Raw genomic sequence first — 21694 nt, 5'->3', positions numbered from 1 at the left:
AAGTAAACGCCGCAACAGAGATTTTGGCATAGCTGCCATAGGTCATAATAAGAATTACGGCTAAAGCAGCGCTCAGACAGTAATTTCGTGCTGTCAAAAGACAGAGCCCAAATTATTACAAAAACACTGTAATTCAGCCGCCGGCAATAGCTGGAAGACAAATTACGTATTTCCCCACTGTACACGGCGACCTGGAGGGAGGATAGTATTTAACCTAGCGGGGACTTTTGCAGGAGCAGGGTGAGACGTTTTTTCGGCTTTATCCTGCACCCAAATTTCCCTGCGGCTTAATAGAGAGCTATATCATTAGCATTTATTTTCTGGGACAGACAGAAAAGAGCTGGAGCTGGGCTGAACCAACCCTAAAGCCAAAAGCACAGCATGACAGCCAGGCAACTGGCATTGTTTATAAGCGAATGAAGATGCAGCCCCCATGTCCCTCTAACTTTAAATTACCTTTAAGAATGGGAATGCTAGCCATTTATGGAACCTGTGTAAAGGCTGCAGTAAGGAATAATGAGTTGAAATGTGTATCTACAGTATTTCCAAACAGAATGTAGTATTCATAAAAAATATGATTCCTATAAATGGATGACATTTCACTTTTTTGGGGCTGAATGTACAAAGCGGAGTGCTAAATCAGGTAAGTGTGCGATTAATTCCAGGAATGTGACCGAACCTGAGCCAGGCTCCATTCTTTCTGCAATCCACACTGGCCAGCAGCAGTATCAGATTAATGCCGTGAAATTCTATTCAACTCATTTAACAGGTTATTTCAGTTTGCGCCCATTCTCTGCTAGCCACACCCCCCGTACAAGGCAGCCATCTGATAGAGGCATGAAGGTGGATTACTTTTTTTTGTTATTGGACTTAAACTGACAAGCGCAGTTTTATTAATTTGTCTCCTTGAGATTTCCATCTCGTCTGCAGCTTCACGGAGCAGCTTTCCAATTCAAACTGACAGCAGACTTGATTACATGCCAGTTATAGAAATGAATTTGCTCGCAATCCCAGGTAACCCTGGCATCCTCGCACTTCATTCCTTCTGCGCTGACAGCCCTACCCTTCATAAACATGCCATCCTTCATATTCCCAAATGAGTGGCTCGCTTTACCGTGTCACATTTCATATACATGAGGAAGTCAGGGCTCTAATGGTCCTGGTGACTCACAGAAATGGCTGGGAATTTACCGTAATGACAATCTATTCTGTCTCTAAGTGTACCTGTCACCTGATACATGCTGTGAGAAAGGTCATTCTGTAGACTCCATGGCACTGTTGTATGAAGCTTGTGTGAATGCTTAAAGGACAACTGAACTGAGAGGGGTATGGAGGCTGCCAGATTTATTTCCTTTTAAAGAATACCAGTTGCCTGGCAGTCCTGCCGATCTTTCAGAATAACACACTTGAAGCAAGCATGTGGTAAATGCAGTTAAACTTGAGTCAAACAGCTGATCTGCTTGCTCGGGATCTATGGGTAAAACTATTATTGGCAGAGTTTAAAAGGAAATATATATGCCAGCCTCCACATCCCTTTCACTTCAGGTGTCCATTAAAGCCCAACTAAACTCCAAATTGAACAAGACAAACTTGCACTTGCCAATTGTAAAAACTCGCCTTAAAGCTGTGCATACCTATAGCTATGCAACTATCCATTCCATACAAACCTCTAGAGACAGCTATTTCCTGTTAGGAAAAGGGGGTCTTGGACACACTTCCTGTAAACTAAAACAGACCTTGCTCCTCCTTTAGGCACTATTATAAAGGGATCATGGGAAATTTTAGCCAGGTATCTAATATTCTAACTACTTTGTGTTACATAGTCACACCTGACTGACCCACCCAGCAGCTAAATTCATAGAAGAAGCAAATTTTGCAGTAGTTCCAAGCACATTTGACCAATTTAGCATGGATTCAATTTACCATTTTGCTTCTGTACAGAGATTTACTCTTTTATTACCCTGATTATTATTAGAATTTATCTTACAGGTGAGGTTTGGCTTACTTTGAGGCATGTTTTGGTCCCTTAGCTTCTGTAGCATTTGACTGTAAAACTAAATGGAGATTTTTTTTTGACTCAAACTCTGTGCACATTGGTTTTATTAGTTACTTTTGGTGTATTCACTAAACTATATTTTTTTTTGTGTGCACAGTCAGCAAAATACAAAACGCAGGGTATACAGGGTCAGCTGGATAACGTACTGGTAAGTCTATTGTCTTTGATTTGGGCTTTGAGCACTCAACCAGGGTTTGATCTCCAGCTAAGGCCACTACATAAAACAGTAAGGAGTCTCTAGGCAAGGCTCCCTAATAATCCTGGTTGCCCATGAAGGGCGCCTTAAGTGGCTGCAGCTTTGGCGCTTTGAGTCTGCCAAAAGAAAAGCATAATGTTCTGTGTCTTGTCTTGTAACTTGTGCTATACACACAATGGCCCTGATTCACTAACCAGCGCTAAGCTGTTTAGTGTGCTTTAAGACCTAGTGGGCGCAAACCACGGAGTGAAGTGGTTTGCGCCCACACATTGCGCAGAGGCCAGTGCAGTGCGCGTGCAGCCGGTAATAGTGCGCAATGTGACAATAACGTCGCAGCCGCTGCCCTGTAAACGTTGCACCCGGTGCAACGAAAACGGCGCATTGGGTGCCCCCGAAACAGCGCAAACTGCACGTGATTGCACGCAAACCTACGCTTATCACTCGAAGTAACGCTGTGCACGCACTAACCTTTGCGTGCGGCAGACCGCGTGATAACTGCTGTGATATCAGTTATTATCACGCTTTAGTGAATCAAGCCCATTGTGTGAATAAAGCAAATTAATTACCAAGATCTGCTTTTAGTCCAGGTCCTGCAAACTGAACAAGTTCAAATTGAGCTACATAGGAAACTTTGGGCTGCAGAAACTCCTTAGTAAGAATGACGCCATTTCTCCTGTAATTCAAGTAATGAAAACAAGATATTCAGAGGATGGCAAGAACATGTTTGTAAAGAGTAAACTTACAAGGTAGATAGGGAATGTAACGTGTCGAATGCTCCAGGAGCCACTGTAACAATCTGATTGTCATACAGAGAAAGCAATCGCACTGAGCTCAGGCCCGTGAAGCTGTCATTATTCACACAGCTAATGTGATTACTCCTCAGCATCCTGCAAGAGAGGAAACAGAAAAATCATCAGCTATGTGATATAGAAAAGGTTATACATATTAAAAGTCCGCACAACCCTGGCAATGCACTCTTCTTCCTTAACCTCCCTGGCGGTACGCAGTTTATGAGGCTGCGTCTGCGGGAGGGATTTTTGGAATAAATGTTGTTTTAAACTGCGTAGCTAGCACTAGGCTAGCTACCTGTGGCCCCCAAGTCCCCCGGCACCTATCTGCTCCCCCCGATCGCCGCCGGCAACACTAACCCGTCCGCGATCCCGCGAGAGCCGCAGCTTCCCAATTGGCTTCAGTCGTCGCTATGGCGACGATCGGACATGACGTCATGACGTTATCACGTCATGCGCAGTCCCGATCCTACCCATAGCGAAGCCTGGAGCTGATAGGGAGGCTGCGCCATCGCGGGATCCCTGGGGGCTATGTATGTATTGTCAGGGATCGGGGGGAGAGCTGAGGCACTTGGGGGGCACAGGAAGCTAGCCAAGTGCTAGCTGAAGACTATGGAACAAATTTTATTTTAAAAAATCCTCCCGGGGCCATGCAATCCCCTGCGGCGGCTAGCCCAACACTGTGTCGGACTTACCTCCAGGGAGGTTAAAGTGAACCCACGGTGAAAATAAACTGATGAGATAAACAATTGCATCTATCCTCCTACTCATAAAATGACGTTTTTGTTTTTGTTTAGACATCCCATGGTTTTATTTTATGTTTAAACATTTACAAAGTAAATTTAATGTCTTTACACAATGCCAGTCTATTAAGTGTCCCAGAGCTAAAATACGTAAACTATTGACCTTTTTTTATCTATTCCCTGCATTAAAAAGTTCCTCTGTCTTAGGAAAGAGTTGGCTGTAATTCCTTATCAGTGCGGGGTTATGCTATAATCTGACAAAGGTCCAACAGGAGAGAAACTTGCATGCCTGAAGGTTAACTCTTTCAGACAGAAAAAGAAAAAAAAGAAACACAGCCTAGATATTAATGTGTTTGGCACTGTACATACACATATTAATCTCATCATGTTACCTTGGTTAAACTTTAAAGAGGAACTTTAGCAAAAAGGGGAAAAAAATAAATCAATACATGGCAAAGTGAGAAGTTAAAAAATAGAAAAGAGATCAAGAAATGATTGATATTCGCCATGTAATTTGTTCATATTGTTTGATCCACAATCAGACTGCATATCATCGTCTTTACTACTGGCAGACATGAAAAAAAAACACAAACAGCACTAACTGCCATTATCTATAACCACACCTCCTAACAACGCAATAGGCTAAAAGGTTGTTTTTTTTTCATAGATATACATAAGCAGATAATGAGATACTCATTGCTTGGCAGTTGTAAACAGCCGTTACTTCCCATAATGCAAGGAGGCTGCCACAGTGTGATGTCAGGACCTAGGTCCTGACATCATACTGTGGGAGGGGTTTCACCACAATATTAGCCATATAGGCCCCCCTGATGATCCTTTTGAGAAAAGGTAAAGATTTCTTATGGGAAAGGGGGTATCAGCTACTGATTGGGATGAAGTTCAATTCTTGGTTACAGTTCCTCTTTAAGGCTCTGAGCACAGTCCTTATACCAGCACATATATTCTGAGTAGACATTACTTGTATTTGTGTAAGAAAGGACTCAAACTATTCAAATGTGGCTCCCATCTGTATTAAAAGAATATTACCCCAAGGGCTGCAGCGGTTTTGTATAGACAAAGGCAGAATGTAAAGGAAGCACTTGTCAGCAGCGTTCCTGTCGGCTCTTAGAATGCTCTTTTTTTTTTTTTTTGCAAGGCTCTTGTGGGTGTTTCTGCACAGGCTTCAAGAAAGCTTCAAGGCTCCACTTCCCAAGCACCCCCAGCGCTTTACTTACGCTCCCCCCATGTTAACCACACAACTTAGGAACATGATTTTCCAGCTTAAACAATGTCAATCTGAAGCAGAAGAGAATCCCTAATGACAGGAAGTGAAGTGATGCTGAAGCACAAGGACGGACTGCCCCACTACTTTCAAACAGAAGATCAGGCAGCACATTCACAAAGACGTGAAACGTAAAGATACTGATGAGCACAAATTTCTCATAGTCGTATTTTCCCGTCAAAAATCACAATTATGATGCAAAATTGTAATGTGAAATTTTGTAAAAAAAAAATCATAATTAATTTAATTTGTAATTGTAATCAGGAACCATCATTTCTTGTAATTTTTGCACAATGTTCGCGTAATGTTGTGCCGACTTCAGCAGTAAATAGCAAAGCCCTCATACATACTAGTGGCACCAAAATTGCTACATATGTTTAGGAGAATAGCGGGTGCAAGTCAAAAAAATTTTTTTTAAAGTCCTTGAAGTGTTTGAGAAAATCGTTTTTAAGTCTGTTTTTTAAACTCAGAAAAATGTCAGTTTAAAAAAAAAACATTTTTCCTTTGCATTTCTTTTTAAAGTATTTTTGAAAAATTATTTTTTTGACTTGCACCCACTATTACTATCCTTATCATACGTATCATTTTGGTGACAATAACATGTAGGGGGGTTTGCTATTTACCAATAAAATTGCCACAAAATGATGCAAACATGATGCGAAGTTATACATGGTTTGCACAGAATCAGTGGAATTCACAAATGATAATTACGTATGGGCGTAATTTCAAAAATGTATGCAAAATTTTGCGTAATCGTAATAAGCTGGTTACGATCATCTGCCCTTACACATGCACACACCCACCGCCCTTACACATGCACACACCCACTGCTCTTACACATGCACACACCCACCGCCCTTACACATGCACACACCCACCGCCCTTACACATGCACACACCCACTGCCCTTACACATGCACACACCCACTGCCCTTACACATGCACACACCCACTGCCCTTACACATGCACACACCCACTGCCCTTACACATCCACACACCCACCGCCCTTACACATGCACACACCCACCACCCTTACACATGCACACACCCACCGCCCTTACACATGCACACACCCACTGCCCTTACACATGCACACACCTCTCCCAAAGCAAGTTGCTGCAGTAAAGTTGCACAAGGCTCTGGAGCTTCGCTATCTCACAGCCAGTGCTGATGCCTAGGGGGTTTTAGCACTTGAGATATAAGAACACAGCCAAAACACTGGTTGTCAGGATTCTAGTCAATTTTGCTTGACACTGTGCTGGGGATTAGGATGATGATATATATTGGTTACAGTTATCACTTAGGGTTAGACACCATTTAGAGTAATTGGGTATAGAGTTAAGGGAGGCAAACATCATTGTTTAGGGTCTGAAGGTTACCTTTAGACATTCATAAGGGGTTATTGCTAGAGGAGGAGGTCAGGATTGGGTGTTAGGAGGAGCTTAAATTGAAGGGGAGGTGAAGTGTCAGAAATGAGTCAACATTAGGCAGAGGATATGGTTGGGTGTATGTAAGGGCTCAAAGATGGGAGGGAGCTATGGGTCAGGAATGGATCAACAACAGGTGGTGGTTAGGGTTAGGCGTCAATGTTAGGGTACTAGGGTAATACATTAGGAAAATAACTTTCACTAAGAAAACTGGTTAGGGTTATACATCTTATAGGGAAGAAATGACCATAACAAAGGCCAAAAACAGCTTGCTTACCCAAAATACCAGAGTATTGGTGGTCAAGTACATCGGGGCTAAATCCAAATCACCCCATATCAAAAGCAAGATAACCAGTACTCCACGTCATTAAAAATCTAGCCCCATTTTAATCATGCTTTTATTTATACAGTATATGATCAGAATCATATTTAGATTTCTTTTATTTGCCTTCAGCAGAATCTCTATTAATAAAGGTCCAGAGTGCAAGTGATCTGAGATAAATCTAGCACAGAACCCTCCCGCTTTTCTCTGCCGCAGGTCCTATAATGTTTAAAAAAGCGTTCATCCTTATCTGCAAAGTATGACAATCTCGAAGAACTTAAAAATAACAATCCTCCATATCCATCGTTCAGCAGGTTCTGATTAGGTTTCATAATGTAAACCAGGATTATACACGGCAATACGTACAGCGACTTCAGCCCATCCAAGCCTTTAAAAATTTTATGGTGAACGTTCTCTATTCTGTTGCTGGTCAGGATGAGCTCATTCACTCCGTTGGCTCCCTCGAAGGCCCCTTCTTCAATGTCAGTAATCTTGTTATTGCTTAGGTTTCTAAGAATACCAATCAAATTCAACAAAGAAGAAAAAAACACTTTTAGCAGATAGTCAGTGTGACAAAACAGAAACACACAAAAATACTTCAAATTCAACACAATGCAAATTCAACAATCATTGTTGGCCAGTGGAATAGGACAATGTATGCTTTGATCCTCCCAGTCAAACTGAATGAAGATCTGGGAGAACATTGAGCTTGCTTTCTTTCATTTTATGAATTACTGTTTGCCAGTAACAGGCTTTAATCAGGGACACAATCACTCATAATCCTATGAAAAGAGGATGGGTTATGCAGGAACTCAATTTCATAGACAGACAGGGAAAAGTACAATTATGACTACTTCTGAATCAAGGACCAATTGGTACTGCGTGGTTCATGAGCAGAGAATAATAGAAATAATAAAAGCGACAAAGACTGTGTAAGCATGTTTGTGATTTTTAAGATCAAAAGGGTCTACACTAGGTTTTATATTCCAATTGGAGTTTGTGTCTGTGAAATAAGTTTCTATTGGTTATAGCATGTGACCATAAATATGTTCCTTACTCTCGAAACAACTAATTTTGGTGTTGGCAGCTTTTACTCTCCAAGTAGCCTTACTAAGTCTCCAGTGATGACCAAAACAGGGTACTATCATTAGTCATAGAGAGCATTGTTGCCAAACTACTGTTTTAGGCTGCCCAACATTTTGATTTTCTAACCCATTCCCAGCTATTCTGAATCTGATTACTTTGATTGAGTCTGCCGGTCATCTATTGCTCCAACATAAATGATCAATTCAGTTTTGATTTTGAGTACACAAGTGATCAAAAGTCTGATTGGATGAAGTTGGATTAATGACCACATTGTACTGGATTGAGTAGTGAAATGAAACAATTGCAGTTCATTCTAAGATCAACAGACTTGAGTAGATTTCAATCTAACAAATCTGGTTTAGCAATTGATGACTATCCAATCAATTTCCAGTCAGATTTAGATCTATCAGCTTGGAATATGGGACCACAATTGTCTCCAGAACCTTATTTATTTGGAGTTTGTGTGTTCTCCCTGCAGTACACCACTTTTTTCTCTGGGTACTTTGGTCCCCTCCAAGAATCCAAAACATGTTGGCCTCAAAGTATGACTGTTTGTAAGACTGTGGCAGGCATATTAGGCCATATGCAGGGCTGACACTACCATAAGGGCATAAGGGCCACCAAGTGTCCACCCCCACCTGACTAACATATGTGCCAGACCCCCCCCCCGTGCAATGTTACGGAGTCAGTGGGGAGAGGCACACACTCACCTCCTCTGAGTTCCAGGCATTGCATTTCCATCTGTCTCCCCTGTAGTGTTGGTACTCTGCATTTTCTGCTTCTCTGTTTGGGCTGTAGTGCCCAATGTGAGAAGCAGGAAGTGCAGAGCAGAAACACTACAGAGGAGATAGACAGACCTGTAATTCCTGGGTAGGTGAGAGAGTGCTGCTTCTCCCTGCTGCTCCTTGTAACTCGGAGGGGGGGGGGGGGCATATCTAGTGGAGGGAGAGCACACCAGGCTACTATACTGGAGGGGGGGCACATCCAACTACTATACTGGGAAGAGGGTGGAGAACATCTGGCTACTATACTGGGGGATAGAGGGGAGAGCACATCTGGCTTTTGAACTGGAGGCTTAGTTTAGGCACATCATAACTACTATACAGGGGGGTGTCAGGGAGGCCCCCAGGTTACTTTTGCCTCAGGGCCCCATTGTAGCCAGAACCGACCCTGGCCGCGTGCATCTTTGTGTTAGGGGCTAGGCTTTTATCTTGGAGTGCTGCATAATATGCTATTACTGTAAAAATGTGAGAAATGCAGAATAAACATGTCGCTGTGATGCCATATATCTGTCTTCTTCTAGAGCTCTGTGACCTGAACCAGCAACCAGTCAGCCAGAAGTTATCAGAGAAGACTGAACTTCAATCCAAGTCAACATAACACATGATAATGATGCATTTGTACAGAGCAAATATACGGAATATGTGTGAATCTCAGATTTGTCATGCTTTTAGGGCTTAGGTAATGGCCTAGAAACCAAGCTTTCACTTTCCATCTTCCACGAGTGGAGAAAATAAACACAAATTATTTTTCAGCACTGAGGCTCACAAGTAAAAGCCAAGTCAAACATTGCAATAGCAAGGATCCTTCCAGCAGACATTCGATGCACTTTATGTGTGAGGAAGGATTGAAATATTTCAATTATCCTTGCTGTGCGCTGTCACAGGGCGCTTACTTTATTCTAAGTGGAGTTCACTGCATGAGTGGCAGAAAATAATAGCGCAGGGGAGGCAGAAGTATGGAGGAATTATCAAAGTAAAATAAAGGATGAGACGCAGGAGGTAAACAAAGAGAGATGGAGAGAAAGAATCTGTGAGGGGCAGAGAAGGAGAAACAGAGAGTGAGAGAAAGGGAAAGCGAGAGTGAGAGAAAGGGAAAGCGAGAGTGAGAGAAAGGGAAAGAGAGAGTGATAAAAAGGGAAAGCGAGAGTGAGAGAAAGGGGAAGAGAGAGTAATAAAAAGGGAAAGAGAGAGTGATAAAAAGGAAAGAGAGAGTGAGAGAAAGGGGAAGAGAGAGTGAGGGAAAGAGAGAGTGAGAGAAAGGGGAAGAGAGAGAGAAAGGGAAAGAGAGAGTGAGAGAAAGGGAAAGAGAGAGTGAGAAAAAAGGGGAAGAGAGAGTGAAAGAACGGGGAAGAGAGAGTAAAAGAAAGGGAAACAGAGAAGGAGATAAAAGGAAATAGAGAGCGAGAGAACGGAAAGAGAGAGTGAGAGAAAGGGAAAGAGAGTGAGAGAAAGGGGAAAAGAGAAAGTGAGAGTGAAAGGAAGTGAAAGAGAGAGCGAGAGAAAAGGAAAGAGAGAGTAAGGGAAAGAGAATGAGAGAAAGTGAAAGAGGAAATGAGAGAAAGGGAAAGAGGAAATGAGAGAAAGGGAAAGCGGAAATGAGAGAAAGGAAAAGAGGAAATGAGAGAAAGGGAAAGCGGAAATGAGAGAAAGGAAAAGAGGAAATGAGAGAAAGGGAAGGAGATAGTAAGAGAAAGGGAAAGTGAGAGAAAGGGAAAGAGAGAGTGAGAAAGGGAAAGCGAGAGTGAGAAAAGGGGGATAAAAAGCATGAGAGAAAATAAAAGAGCTAGTGAAAGTAAAAGAGAGAGTGAGAGAAAGGGAAAGAGAGAGTGAGAGAAAGGGAAAGAGAGAGTGAAAGGGAAAGAAAGAATGTGAGATATAGAGAGTGAAAAAAGGGGGAGGGGGAGAAAATAAAATAGGGAGTAAGAGAAAGTGAAAGAGAGAGTGAGAGAAAGTAAAAGAAAGAGTGAGAGAAAGTGAAAGAGAGAGGGAGAGAAAGAGAGAGAATGAAATGGAGAGGGAAGGGGAGAAAAGTAGAGGATAGGAAGGCTGAAAGTCGAAGGAACAATGGAGAAAAGGTAAAAGTTAATTTAAGAAGGGAGGAAGAGAACAGACAGACAGAAAAGGAATTTGTGAAGAAGTAGAAGAATAGCAATTAACATTCTTGCATTCTAGCCTCTAGCTCTAATTTAATTAAATTATTCCCCCAAACATGGCCCTGTATTACATTAAACTGTGAACCCCTCTACCCCCCCATGTGTATATTGCATTACATAATAATGGCCAACTCACCTGCTAATATTATACTCCATTTAATATCTCTTATATCTCTTTTCTCTTTATCAGCGATGTAATGATAAAATTGTTAGTCTTTTTTGTATCAGTATAAAAGTTAAGATAACTTGTTACTAACTTTGACTGAGTATGATCACATGATCATGTGTTACTTTCACTTCCTGTGTATGTCTAAAACCAGAAGAGAAAGATCAGCCAATCAGTGTGTAAAGCCCGGTTCCCACTGTGGTCTGCTGCTAATCAGATAAATGGTATCCCAGTCCCGTGTGAGAAAATGGTGCGGATCGTCAGTTTTCTTTCCAGTCAAGAGTGGACATATCAGAAATGGATACATGTGAACTGGCCCAATCACTTTAGTCTATGAGCCGTCTGTATTCAGCCCATTGACTGCAGGGCAGACACAGTGTGAGCCCATCCTTACTCATTTTTACTGCTCTGCACTCTGTAAAGCACTGCGTAATATATTCACATGAAATAAATACAGGAAGTAATACTCATCTTGGAAGAAAGAACTTTATTGATTGCACCTTTTTTATGTGTACAAAGTTCCTCTCCGGTGCATTTTAAGGCTTGAAATGGAAAAGACATCACACTATTTTCTTTAAAATTGGACTTGAATATTTGTGAAACAGGAATGTAATGGAGTGGGAAGAGAAAGGCATGCTCACTATGCCTCAGAACCACACAGTTCTCATTTGGGACAGTTCAGGGCTTCAGGATTCCTACTGTGTTATTGGCACAAAGTACAGAACAGTGGGAGGGCTGCCCCGCATCTGCCTGGGCTTAACAGGCTACTGGAAACAACTTGACAGATCTACTGCATGCAGCTTGTCCTGGCTATCACACACTGAGATCCCATATACAACACAGGAAGGCTCTGCAAGGAGCTGGGAAAAGGGGACTTACATTTTCCGCAGCTGTGGCAGCTTCTTAAAGATTCCAGTGGCTTCTATGACTGTAAATTCATTGTTGTTGAGACGCCTGGATTAAAAAAAAAAAAGAAGGAAGGGGAGGAAAGAAACGAAGTAAAAATATAAGAATTAATATGGTGAATGAGAAACAAAATGCTTACTTCTGGTTACAATTTGTTGTGGTATGAATGCAAATGGTTATGCGTATTAATCACACAGCTATATAAAATGGCATATGGCAAGTGATCAGTTAACTCTGATGCCTGGTACACACCATGCAACTTCCCGTCAGATAGACGGGTTGAAACCATTATTTCTGACAGGTCCGATCTGATTTCTGATCGTTTTTCGGATCCATTTTGTGTAGAAGTGATCGGAAAATCAATTAGAAAAATGATCGGAAATCAGATAAAACCTGTCGACCATGATCTATTCAACCTATCTATCTGACAGGAAATTGCATAGTGTGTACCAAGCATTACTCTGTACAGTGCCATAGAAGATGATAGCACCATACAGTATATATCAATAATAATAACTAAAGGCTCAAATAGTTCTGGATCCATGCCTAAGGCTTAACGACTCTTGGGATCCAGTGGGATTATTTTTTTTATCATTTTATACAGGGATGTCAGGGCAGGGGAGTTTATAGGTTAAATAGCTGTCAGGGCTCCCCCACAGACTTGGCCAAATTATTGTGATACGGAGGCCTGAGGTGTCCTTCAGTATTAGGTAATACCCAATATTGGTAACCATTTGTACCCCCAGTATTAGATACTCCCCAATATAGGTAGCCAGAGGAATTTCTCAATAGTTGGTAGCCAGAAGGACCCCTACTATTATGTATCTAGTAACAGGTAGCATGAGGGCCCTCCCTGCCATCATGAAGTTCAGGGGTGAAGTGACTAAACCTCGGTAGGCTCCAGCTATCCATTTTTCTCTTAGGTGGAATGTGTCTGTGGTTCCAGCTGCATTTTTTACCATGTAACTGGTCGGTTATGTGATGACAGACACCGCTGAAGCCATGGAGACTGGGATGCCTAAGAGGAAGATGGATTGCTTGTGTCTGTTGTTGAATCCTACAGATGTGAGTCAGCTCACCCCTCCCCTGCACATTTTAAAGTCCAGTTCATCAGTCCAGCCACCATACTCAGCATCCTTCCTGCTTCTCTGTGAATCTGTCTAACTGTGACATTCCCCTGTCTGTTTATTTATATCAGGGATGTCCAACCAGAGAAATGGAGAAATGTGCTCTACTTTATGAACCACGCCTTTCCTGATTCAGTCCTATCAATTCATTTGAGCTGTGCCAAAAATGTGTGAGGACCTCGGCCCTTGAGGACTGCAGTTGGACATCCCGGATATATATACATTCTTATGGGACGGATACAATATATCTTGAAAGGTGCCCTTCAGAGTTGTTGGACAGGAGAAGTCACTGGCAGATGAACATTTAGAGAACATATACGTTGTCCAAAGTACCCCTGTACCAGCTCACAATAAAAAATTCTAAGGTATATAAAAAAAGAAGTTTTCATTCCTAAATTTAAAAAAGGCAATATGCTTAGCTGGTGGTTCCAATCCTGGCTGGGTAGATCACAAGATGTCTGCCCAATTAGTTTAATGGTTGACAGAGCAAATTGCTAACTGCTTATGCAACACATGCGCTAACAATTCCCTCTCCCAGATGTACTGAGGGAATTAGGTGCAAGGGTGCAGTATTCTCACTGTCACACTTCTGGAACTTGACAGGATGATGGTGCATTTTTTAGATTCAATGACCCATATGCAATTGACTTGATATGTTTACACCTTATCATTAAAATATCCTTTAGACCTGGACCAGTAAGCAAGAAAATACTCAAATAGTTTTTAAGGTACCTTTTCACCTATTTTTTTCTGAAAAGTTATATTAAAAAGTTGAAAAATTATCTCCTAGGAGAAGACTTCGGAGAAAACGTTAATTGCATATGGGTCATTAAACTCTACTTATAAAAGGGAGATAGAAACAAGAAGGAGGTGCGCTTCCCCTTTAGCATCCTATGGGTGATAAATGATGGTGAATGTCACAATACATGCACTCTACAGCAGATGTGTATGTCAGGTGACAGAAAGCTCCCTAATGACCTGATCATGAGTTTCAGGTCATCTGTCATGATTCACATCCTGTTTTTAGCCAGCTTTAGACATGCTGGACGAGGGTATGTACAGAAAATTCAGCAACACACAAGAGATTGTACTTACAGCTCAGCTGTGTATTGTGGAATATGGTCTGGGATTTTGTTGAGCTTCTGATTGGAACAGTCCACGGTGGTTCCTTCACAGCGACACTTCTCTGGACACGCCAGGTCAGCAAAACAATCTCCGCTCAGTTTGGACCTATAGTCTTCCGTACCTGTGGAACAGGTTAACAAGGAACAAGTCACACACGAGGCGAGGCACAAGCAAATGGCACTGCCGGTAAAATTGGATACAAGGCACAAGAGCAGTATAGGGAGAGAAAATCAAATGTCACTTCTATTCTACAGAGACAGACGGGTCGTGGCTGGAGCATACGGAAGGATCTGTACACAGGCCTCGGAGGAACTGGAAAAATAGAACATGACTGGGTGGACATGACAGGGTCACATATGTTATCCGAGCTTTTCACAGCTGTACGCTCTGCTGGTCCAGTTCACTGGCTCATGTATGGCTTATTATGACATTTTCAGTGTTTCTGTATTATCACACATTAGTGCAGCTTTCATTCACTTATGTCACTGAAAAGCATGGTTAATTTACTCAGTCTGGAAAGTAACAATAAAAGTTTAATTCCACCTTCCTCCACTTAGGGAAAAATCAGATACTGTCTGGCAGCAGTGAGATACATTTCTCAGTAAACAGAATTTTGCTGCGACCTTCATTTATTTTGCTTATACTTGTATTTAATGTATCCACTGTACCCAATATAAACTACTGTATCATTAATTTTTCTGGTAGCCTCTTTATTGATGAATGGCCTATAGCATCTTCATGGACTATAGAGCCCTACAAAGGACTAGTAGCTAGGCACAGTGGACATCACTCAAAGGTCGGACATAGGGATGGTCAACAAGAAGCAAATCATTTCAAGTTGATGCAGCATTACGAAAATCTTATATGCTAAGGTACAATTTGATTGGTTCATTTTCAAGCTGCATAGATTTGGATACACAATTTGCATAGTCCTGCATTAACTCGAAATTATTTGCATCTAGCTGACTATCGGTAGTTGGAAGACTAATGGGACCTGACCCACCTGCTACTATAGCTCTCGATAAGGTCTTTCCTTTTGTTTTCACATAGAGGTTGATTCACTAAACCTTTTTGATTAAATCTCTCCTTATCTGTTCAACTTACTATTTATCTTTCCTAATTCATGCATGCTTCTTCTCTCTTTACCTGGTTTAGCTCATTAACTATTCCTAGTGCAATATCTCTCTTTATCAGCTTATCTCATTATTATCTGGTTGGCATGTTGCAACGATGATTTTTATCCGATTTAATAAAATTATCTAATCGAATGTTGGATCGGGCTACAATATCTCTAGTTGTATGGACAGCTTTACTGTTGTGAGCAGAAAAGATGACTCTTCCCTAATCACGGCCAGGACTGTGACTACTCCAGCTGTTCATTGCCATGCGGATGTACAGTGTACACAGACACTGCAGCTACCAGCAGGGGCGTTGCTAGGATCCTAAAAAATTTGAGGGCACTTTTGGGTGCTCCAGCACTCTGTAGTTGGCAATTATCACCCTAGCATCTGGTTAATTATCTCAGACACTAGTGGGAGAAGCCTGGAAGAAAAGATGTCTGCAGAACAAGCAGCCGTAGGTGGGTACTGCTGCCCGCTGCCTGACTCTGCCTGGGAACATCCTGGCCACCCCAGAATAGATCCGTGGCATGTGCCACTGATCTTTGGGGCTAGTAACACCCCATTATCGGAGTACTTTTCAATGGAAGCAATGGATCAATTTCACTTTTGTATAAGCATAAGAAATGAGGAGGCGTTCTAATTAACTTGCTGCACGCCTTACAAGCATCGTACTTGTCTTATCTATGGAGAAGAGTGAATTTAACTTTTAGGTTATCAGAAGCATCATAAACTAGTTATCTTCTCAAAGTTAGTCATAATGCACTAGCACAATAAAGACAATGATGATATTATTCGAGTAGGGGATGTTCTGTTATAGCAACGTTCAGATCTTTGATAGGTTAATCTGTCTTTCCTCTCTCAGCCTCGTTGCTGATGGCAGGGCTGCCATTATGGAGCAGTCACGCCGACAGCAGTCATGCCCTCCGCCGACAGCAAGGCTGAATATATTTATATATAAGTCCTAGGTGCACAAGCCTCAGCAGCTTGCCATGCTGTAGAAAGCTGCGTGACGTTCCATGGTGCTTGACAGAACCATGTTTTACTCATACCTGACAACCACATGGTTAGATCAAGCACAACAGAACATCTCGCCGGGTTACCATAAGTGCATCCATTACACCATAAAAGGGGAGGGAAGGAGAGAAACAGAAAGGAAGAGGTGGTCACTGGAAAATCTGCTAGGGTGTAATATCTGTGTGCAGCAGGTCATTCGGGTTACAGAATGCGCACTGCCATAGCAACAGTATTAACAGGCGAATTAAGCAGGAGCACAAGAAACACACAAGAAAATGGAGAGGTGAATAAAAAAAATGCGGTTTTCTACAACATCAACTTCAAACATGGTTACAGCAAAATAGGGGGTTCTCCGTTAAAACACCAGTTCCACTGTAAACTGTTTATTCAAAGGGCAAGTTAGAATTATATATGTCTTTTGAAAGCTTAGCTGGAACAAAATGTAAGCCGGAGTGTCTCAATTTCCGCTCTCACATATCTCATAGCAGGTCATATTTTAAGGATTTCACTCAGCAGGAACAGATGTGGTAATTACTGTTTACACAGGCTAAATTATCTGTATGAGATTAAAGAAGCTCTAAATACCTGTATCAGAAAGCCATGACAGAATGCCTCCTCGAGTTCCTCACGGGTTAAGGTAGTCATGTGCAAAAGATGTTTTTCCTCATTTATAGCTATATAGCTCATTGAGTTGATTAATGAGAAAAAATTAACTGGCCAAACTGTCACACCCTTCCTATAACAAGTCTATGGGAGAGATTTACCAAAAGGAGATATGCAGTAAACAGCAGTGAAGTTTCACTTTGATCACTTCAACCATTCAGTCCTTTCCAGAAGTTTCTATCAAATAAAATAAATAAATAAGGTAGCATGAAGTGGACGCCATTTTTACATCACTTCTATAGAGAAGCTTCTTCTTCAGTTCTTACAAATAAAGTATATACCCATAAGTTTACAAAAGTCTAGCTATCTCCTTCACTCAGAACTGAAGACATTACCTCATAAGAGTGACAAAACTTCTAGATCACAACAACTTGTCTAGTAGAAGAAATTTAGTTTTTCTCTTTGGCTATGCCACGACATGGGTAAATGAGAACTTTCACTGAAATACTGCAAACATGTTTTTTTTTAAATCTCTGCACATTTGATTAGATATGTTAAGTGATAACAATTAAACTTCACTACTCTTCACTGTGCACCTCTAGTAGTGGCTGGATAGTGTAATGGTGAAGGGCTCTGCCTTTCACCCAGGAGACCAGGGTCCAAATCTCATCTCTTCCCGTTCAGTAAGCCAGCATCTATGCAGTAAGGAGACCTTGGGCAATACTCCATAACACTGCCTACTCAGGGTGTGCCTAGTGGCTGCAGCCCTGGTGATTTGAGTCCTCCGGAAGAAAAGTGCAATAAAAATGTTTTGCCTTGTCTAGTTAATCACCCCCAATTCACCTTTGGCCTCAGACGATGTTGAATTATGGCCTATTTCACTCGGTTACACCCACCTAGATAATATCATGCAAAAGAAATAAAGGAATTGTAGCCTGAAATAACATGCCAGCATACAGACAATACTCCAAAATGTAAAACTGGCATGCAGAATAGTCCCCCAGACAAGCAGAGGAAGAACATATATATTTGGCTGCCTTATGCATGCCAGCAAACATAGGAGTCAAAGACAACGGCCACTGTGTCCATTTATAAGTATGCAGCGTGTTTCTCAAGAAATGGAAGCAGGGTGTTCCATCATATTATCCATTAACAGAGCCTCTTTTGAGACTTCTGAATTGTGATCAGTGCGGTAGCTGCAAATCATGAGCCCCCTCCCCCCCTGCAAACCTATGATGCCCTCCCTCCCCATGTTCACTCCCATTCCCTTGGTAACCCTCAAAGCCTAGGGGCCCATCTTGCAAGGGCCAATAAACATGTGTGGACATCATAATCCTTATACCTATAATGAGTGAAACAAAAACACCCAATCTGAAGAATGGACCCCTTTATCTGAGATAGTGAAGTAGTAGTTGGGGCCCCCTTACAGCTCTGAGCCCCCCTGCGCACACAGGGGCTGCTCCCCTCTAGTTACGCTCCTGATTGTGATGGATAATGAAATGCAAAAAAGTCCAACTTACATGCAAATTTTATGCACTACGTGTGCTGCTTGGAATCCTTCCAATCAAAACCGACAGGAAGTTTATGTTACTGGCTCATTTCAAAGCAGCATAGAGCACACAATTTCTAAGTACGCCGGAACTATTTGTGTCTCATTGACCAGTGTTTAACTTTGTGTGACAGATTTACCACTAAGCAAGTCCTGAAAACATGACCTGAGGTGAGAGTTGAGGAGCTCCGATTCAATCTGCATAACCATTCCATGCAGTTGGATTATTCTTGATAGAACAAAAACATGACCAGAGAGACGGCTTTGTCCTGATTGGAGATCTACTTTAAGGAAATGGAAGTGGTGAATTAATGGAGAACATTTATTTCACAAAGAAACCCACAGTCATTTGTTGCTTTAGGAAAATATAGTATGTTGGGTTGGAAAAAAAAGGACACATTAGGATCAGAGAGTATTAACGCTCAGAGAAAGATTGATTACTTACAGCCCAAGTGATGGATGCCTGAAAAGCAAAGGTAGTCAGGAGGAGAGAGAGCAAGAAGTGAACAGAAGCAAAATGCACTGCTTTCCGATTAAAACTGAGGGGAAAGGCACAGTAAACCGTTTAGTGAAGGTCACAGAAGCAAAATGGAGAATGGGAAGGAAAAACATGGCCGACCACACATCAGAGCCACAATTCTCGGAAAGATGACACAGGGTACAGGAGAAAAATTATCAAACATACATCCATACAAGTACAAATGCCACATCAGCCCATGGGGAGATGTTCTTTTGTGGGCTTCTGCCTATATGGGAACTGTAGGACTCCATGGATACTAAATGTCTGCCTTGGCTGTGTATTGTGGAAAAAATGATATTGTCACATCTCTAGGTATAAATATTACAGAGCAATACTAAAGGCCAGATATATACTTTTTTGTGCCCCTAGGCCAAGTTGTGGATCACCTGTCATGTACAGCATCGCCCCTCCCATTCCATGTGCAGCCCTTTTTCCATGTGTATCATCCATATACCTGTAGCCAATCTCTTTCTCAAACAGCTTCCTTGGTCATCCGTTTCCCTTTTTCATGTGTTCCTTTGTACACAACTTGAAAATGGACCAATTAAATTCTACCTTCCAAATTCATGTTTAATCTGCATAAATTTGTGTACACAATTTGCCTAATCTTGTATCAACTCAATAGATGATTTACATCTCATTGGTCATCCCTATTGACTATGTGCATAGAAACCCTTTTGAATGGATGCAGGGGAAAAATGAAAACACTAACTTATATCAAAATGTGATGGAGTAAAAGTGGAGCAGCAGTCTTTCTAACGTGCATAAGAAAAAAAATGGCAGCCAGGAAATCAGTGGTCGCCATGGCAAACAGCTCCACCTTCCTTTACGCCAGTTTCCATAGACAGAGCCAATGGTTTCTCCAAACTATCAAAGCAAATAGAAATAACTATTTATACCCTGGGGGGGGAAAAAACCTGTTTCTCTGATCAAATCCACATTTTTAAAAGAAAATAAATGGAGGTACAATATTTTGACTCAGAAAAGACCTCCAATTCCAAAAATTAATTAGCGTCTTGTAAAACACAGTCTCCTTTAGTGAGCCTGCCAGCTGGATGCATTTCAAATGTACAGGTTATCCCAGGCCTCTGCTGTTGAAGAAAAACCATGGGAATTCAACATTTCCTTGTGAAATAGTATTTTACTAAACACCAGTCGTTTGGGTTCCAGGCATGAGCTACAGGCACCACTAACCATCGCATATTTAAAGTGGAACTATAACTTCTATTAACATTTTGGACAAGGACAAGAGACTTAAATTTGGTGTCCCTGTTAGAGAAAATTCTAATCTTTTCCTGCCCAAATTGCAGATGTCACTTCTACAGGAAATTATGAGAAATTTAAGTAATTTCTGCCTCAATCATGTGTGACACATATTCAGGAAGTGAAGAGAACAGCGCCTCCACATGGACTAAAGCATGATAACCGTTGTAGGCCTTAGGCATTGTCCTATGAAGTATGTTGTTGTTGTGATTGTGTGCGCCATACTGAGATTTTTTTTGTTATTGAATGGGTCAGCACTAAAATGGAGAACAGAGGCACCGTACATTTTTGTGTTGTGTTGCAGACAAATATGAAAATGTGCTCAGGCCCTCAGGGCGCATTTCCACTTCCTCCATCCGGCGTCCTGCATTGTGTCTCCCCGCGTTTTGTCTTGCCGGACAACGCAAAAGTCCAGATAGTCAACTACACTGCTGTAGAATCGGATGCGTGCTGCAGAAATCTGCTGCATGCAATCCGTATTTTTCCACAATGTATCGCTCATATTGACATGACATTTTACGGGCAGTTTTCTCTGATATTGTAGGTTTCTTTTTCTCCTCATATTCTCATACGGTTCAGGTCTGTATCGAAACTGCATTAATGAGAGCACCATCTATTTGAACTGGTATATTAAAAGAAAACATAATGTTATGTATTCAGAGCACAGAGCACAGAGCTGTCTTTCTGCCTGTCTGAAACACATGTGTGGAATATAAGTACTCTGGGACGTGAGTGGACTCGCCCGTCAGGAAATGAATCTAGTCAGTGTCAGTCTGTTCTGTCACATCTGTAAACCCACACAAAGCATGGCACTGTCCCATACAGAAGACTTCTGTATTTTCACTGATGTGTTGAGGTGAGAGGTTTAACTCAGGTATATCAGTGGGACACACCTTTGTCACTAAGCACGAGTGCTGGGAGACATTTTTATATACTGACATGCAAGAATCTCACTCAACAAAAGACACAAAGACAGACACTGAGGTTGATATATAAAAGGAACTCAAAGAATAAAAGAAAGGTGCTGTTCATATAAACCAATCAGACTCAGGTTATAGGAAAACATATCGGAAGCTTATAACAAACACACAAAACACAATCATAAAAATACGAAAAAATAAGGTTCTGGGATAAAAGGCTTTTGTAGGCCTAAAATAAATAAACTGGGAGCTCAATATAGCCAGGAGACACTTTAATCGCATACTTGTCAACAGTCCTGTCTTTTGGCATAGATGCCATCCTAGCAAACCTAACTCTACATTTGGCATCTGAACATTGGCAGTATTCAAGTATGCCTCCTAATACTAAATGTCTGCTGACAGCACTGTAGTGTCTATTCAGTGCTTCCAAAATACCCAGGTGGACAGAGGTGCACTTCCTGTTTCTGCCTGTAGGCTGTCCATGATGCTGCTGCCTGAGGGAATATGTCCACTTCCCCCTCCCCTAAACTCCCCCCCCCAACCT

General features: G+C 41.7%; 1 protein-coding gene across 11 annotated transcripts in view; it reads right to left on the bottom strand.

Moving 5' to 3' along the window:
• Window positions 1–21694, bottom strand: part of SLIT2 (slit guidance ligand 2) — a 530767-nt gene that overhangs the window by 71526 nt on the left and 437547 nt on the right. For 7 of the 11 annotated variants that reach the window (XM_068278011.1, XM_068278031.1, XM_068277940.1 and 4 more), the window contains 5 exons: window positions 18893–18910; window positions 14131–14281; window positions 11882–11956; window positions 7182–7325; window positions 2996–3139 (listed from right to left, as the gene is read on the bottom strand). In XM_068278011.1, coding sequence (XP_068134112.1) covers window positions 2996–3139; window positions 7182–7325; window positions 11882–11956; window positions 14131–14281; window positions 18893–18910 — 532 coding nt within the window. The remainder of the gene's footprint in view (window positions 1–2995; window positions 3140–7181; window positions 7326–11881; window positions 11957–14130; window positions 14282–18892; window positions 18911–21694) is intronic. The other 4 variants (XM_068277976.1, XM_068277993.1, XM_068278000.1 and 1 more) reach the window with 1 other exon arrangement.

Source organism: Hyperolius riggenbachi, chromosome 1, assembly GCF_040937935.1.
Source record: "Hyperolius riggenbachi isolate aHypRig1 chromosome 1, aHypRig1.pri, whole genome shotgun sequence".
Classification (NCBI taxonomy): Eukaryota; Metazoa; Chordata; class Amphibia; order Anura; family Hyperoliidae; genus Hyperolius; species Hyperolius riggenbachi.
Note: the sequence above shows the minus strand (reverse complement) of the source record. Positions and strands in the feature narration are given on the sequence as shown.